Source organism: Mycetomoellerius zeteki, unplaced genomic scaffold, assembly GCF_001594055.1.
Source record: "Mycetomoellerius zeteki isolate Tzet28-1 unplaced genomic scaffold, Tzet1.0 scaffold903, whole genome shotgun sequence".
NCBI lineage: Eukaryota > Metazoa > Arthropoda > Insecta > Hymenoptera > Formicidae > Mycetomoellerius > Mycetomoellerius zeteki.
The window spans coordinates 14894-18295 of NW_017257940.1; the positions used below are offsets into that span (position 1 = coordinate 14894).

General features: G+C 32.7%; 1 protein-coding gene across 1 annotated transcript in view; it reads right to left on the reverse strand.

Annotated features, from left to right (window-relative positions):
- LOC108730378 (uncharacterized) overlaps nucleotides 1–1495 on the reverse strand; it is a 12826-nt gene extending 11331 nt beyond the window's left edge. The window contains exons 1-3 of the mRNA XM_018460036.1: nucleotides 1365–1495; nucleotides 1092–1288; nucleotides 970–1004 (exon numbers count right to left, since the gene is read on the reverse strand). Coding sequence (XP_018315538.1) covers nucleotides 970–1004; nucleotides 1092–1288; nucleotides 1365–1495 — 363 coding nt within the window. The remainder of the gene's footprint in view (nucleotides 1–969; nucleotides 1005–1091; nucleotides 1289–1364) is intronic.
- Nucleotides 1496–3402: the final 1907 nt, after the last annotated feature.

The window sequence follows — 3402 nt, forward strand, 5'->3', positions numbered from 1 at the left end:
CCATCCAATCCAGCAGGCGGGGCCCTATAGCCTCAACGACCCAAGGACAAATGCCTAACCTATCCGAAGTTGCATACATATCGAATAATGCATAAGGATAAAGCATGTTAAGGCATAAAAAAGTATGGGAAGGTATTTGTAATATATATAATGTAGAAAAACATACATAATGTGTATGTAAAATACTTACCGGTAAACGTTGGAAGCAAATGTATCATATCACATGCCTCTAAAAATAATTGTATACTGTTGAAACTCATTTTTACACTTGACACGACAAAAACTTTTGATACGACAAAGACTTTCACGACACGAAGACGGAAACACTGCAAAGACGGAATACCTGGCGATGACGGATAATGTCCTGTTGTAAGGAAGAATGATCAAGCTACGCGTTAGAACTACACAGGGCGTAGGAATACAATGCAGATCCACGGCGTAGGATCAATGGCGGACCGATAGTCGTTTGATTGACGACATGATTTTCTCGTGAGAGTTGTTAGCGAGGCATTGCGATCTCATTACGACACATTGAAATGATAGCGTGAACTCATTAAAGCTTACGTTATATTTGTACGAGCGTCTATATTTTCTAACACAATAGATACTAAACAACTTAAGCCGAGCGTAGAAAACTCAATGCGCCAAACGCGACAATGCCAACGAGCGGTTACTTCAAAAACACGCTTATTTCAATCAAACAAATAATTTATATTAATTTTACGCAAAGAAACGTTTTATTTCATGGAATAATATTTAGTGTAATCAAAGAAAATGTTATTTCATCGAAAAATATTGATCTAAATAAACGTGATTTTTCTGCCAATGATATGGTTTTAACGCATTTAAACTAAAATATTGGTATTAAACAAAATAATGTTTCATTAAAAATTAGATTGTTCCAATGAAATAAATTTAAGTCAAATAAATAGAAATCTCCATTGTAAAGAAATCGTTCTTTCTGTGTACCCACATGAGAACTGCCAAAGCATGTTTACATCCACCTGTAATATAAAACAAATTTTAAAGGAAGGCTGGCAATAATAACAGGTAATAATGCATCACCTTTCATTGCATATACTCATAGATACCTGTTGCCGCTGCACAATCATGACACTGAACGTCTATGATTTTCTCTGTTGCTTCATTAATGATTAATGTTGTTGAATATGATTTGCTTCGAACCTTATGTTCAGGGCATACTCGACATTTTACGATGCAGAGATCTCCTTCACGTTTTAGTTGAACATAACCTATAGCTATATCTCCGTAGTTTTCACGACAGTTCCTTTAAATACTCGTTTTAATCTCAATTTTATTTCTTAATGAGCAGCTACACAATAAAACTTAATTATTTTACTTACAATAAAGCTTTGGTAGAACGTATTTCTGGAGCATTGAAACGATCATCATCTCTAAGAAACGTTAACACTGTAAACATGTCGATTTGCGGCAAATTACTACTATTTGCTTTCACGAAGCCTTTTTCACACATCACCGTGTTGAAATTCGGCTAAATAGTTGAATATATTAATAATTTTGAGTCGTTTGAGAAAGCTGTATCTTTATAAACATATCGTATCCAGTCTTTGCAGGACGACCGTATGACATCGTGACGTAACGAGCCCATACGCCAATCGAGGGGCGTTTTACGATCACGTTACAAAATTTGAATTTTTATGATAGTAAAGTTATTAATAATAATTTACAGGTTTGCACAAAAACAATTTTGTTTTCATTTTTGTGTTTTGATGCCATTAATGCACGTTTACAATAAAAAGATAATACGGATAATTTTTTTTTCAACAACCCAATTGTCTAAAAGTAATTACGATTCTTGTTAATGAATGAAAGGTATGTCGGAACATGCAATAAAAACATGTAATAAAATACAAGCTATTTTAAATTTTAATGGGATAAAACAATATTCTTCAACCAATATTAAAGAACTCAAATCCTTAACTGCCGCGTTAAAATTATGTTGTAACATAATAATTGAATTAATTAAAAATTAAAATTATGTCAACACATAATAGAAATTATTTTTATGTCAGTTTAGACGCAATTTTAATTAACCAAATTATTATTATGTGCGAGACGTAATAAAAATTAAAAAATTATCATATTATGTCATGACATAATTTCAATTCATAGAATTTTTACTATGGCTTGACATAATTAAAATTCGTTGAATTATTATTATGTAACAAGTCGACAGCTAGAAATTTAAGCTCTTCAGTATTATTTCTAGAATATTGTTTTATGTTGTTACAAGATAAAATGACTTATGCGTGTCGTTATTAGCGGTCTTTGAGAAATTAAAATATCTTTATCCGGAATTAAAGTTGTTCGGCAACACAACAATAATTACAAACGTCTATTATGATATAATTTTAATTTGTATTATTATTAAGTATTTAATTTGTATAATTATTATATTATCGTAACATAATATTTATTCATTGACAAAGATCGTAATTTTTCGCTTTAATATGACATGCGAGGACATTGCGCGATAGCGGTGAAGTCAACAGCGTAGCGGTGTGGTGGAGCGCTCACGCATATTACTAGGCGTACGGCTCACGGACGTGCGTCCGTTTAAAGCACGGCGTCGATTGGATCATCTTTACTCGATAATAACTGCTTCAGTAAGCATTGTAGGAAAAAGTTTCCTAATACTTATCGACTCAATTTTTTATCAGAAATAGCGCTATGTGCTTAGTGGGCGGTTTTTAAGAAACACCCTGTATAATTGTATTTATTCTGGAAACTCCGTATTAGGAAAATATAATAATACAAAAAACAATGAAAGAACAAGGGCAGTAGGAGTCAAGCGCGGGAGACGTTGCGCAAATAACACGACTATCGTAGCGTGAAAATTCTTTATTTTACTAAAGCACTTACATGTTTCGGCTCATTTTTGAGCCTTCTTCAGAGATAACTAATACAATCACATACATAGAATATAACAATTATTAACTAGTCATGGTGATCTTCCTCACCTCGAGAGTATAAATACCAGAATTAAATCCAGATAAGAATGCAGTAAAAAAGAAAAAGGGGGGAAAGAAATTTTGAAATTCTCGAAATAAAGAAAATGTAAAACTAATGTATCAAAAAATTTTAAAATTATAATTAATTATTCCGATGGTTAGGAAGCTCACCTTGATCACAAGATACCGCATCGCAAACATTACTCTTAATACTTCAAAAACAGGTTTCTGATAAGTTAGCCAGTCAGTGTCAGACACAGTTAGTCTCTTATTGATTTAATTGGTCTTATTGAGACAGTAATTAAAAAACTAGCGTTAAAAAATTACTCACCAAATCAAGAAAAGGTATCCCCGAAAGTGATCTAAAGTCAATGCCCGACCGACTTCTTCCTGTGCACGAGCGACACTG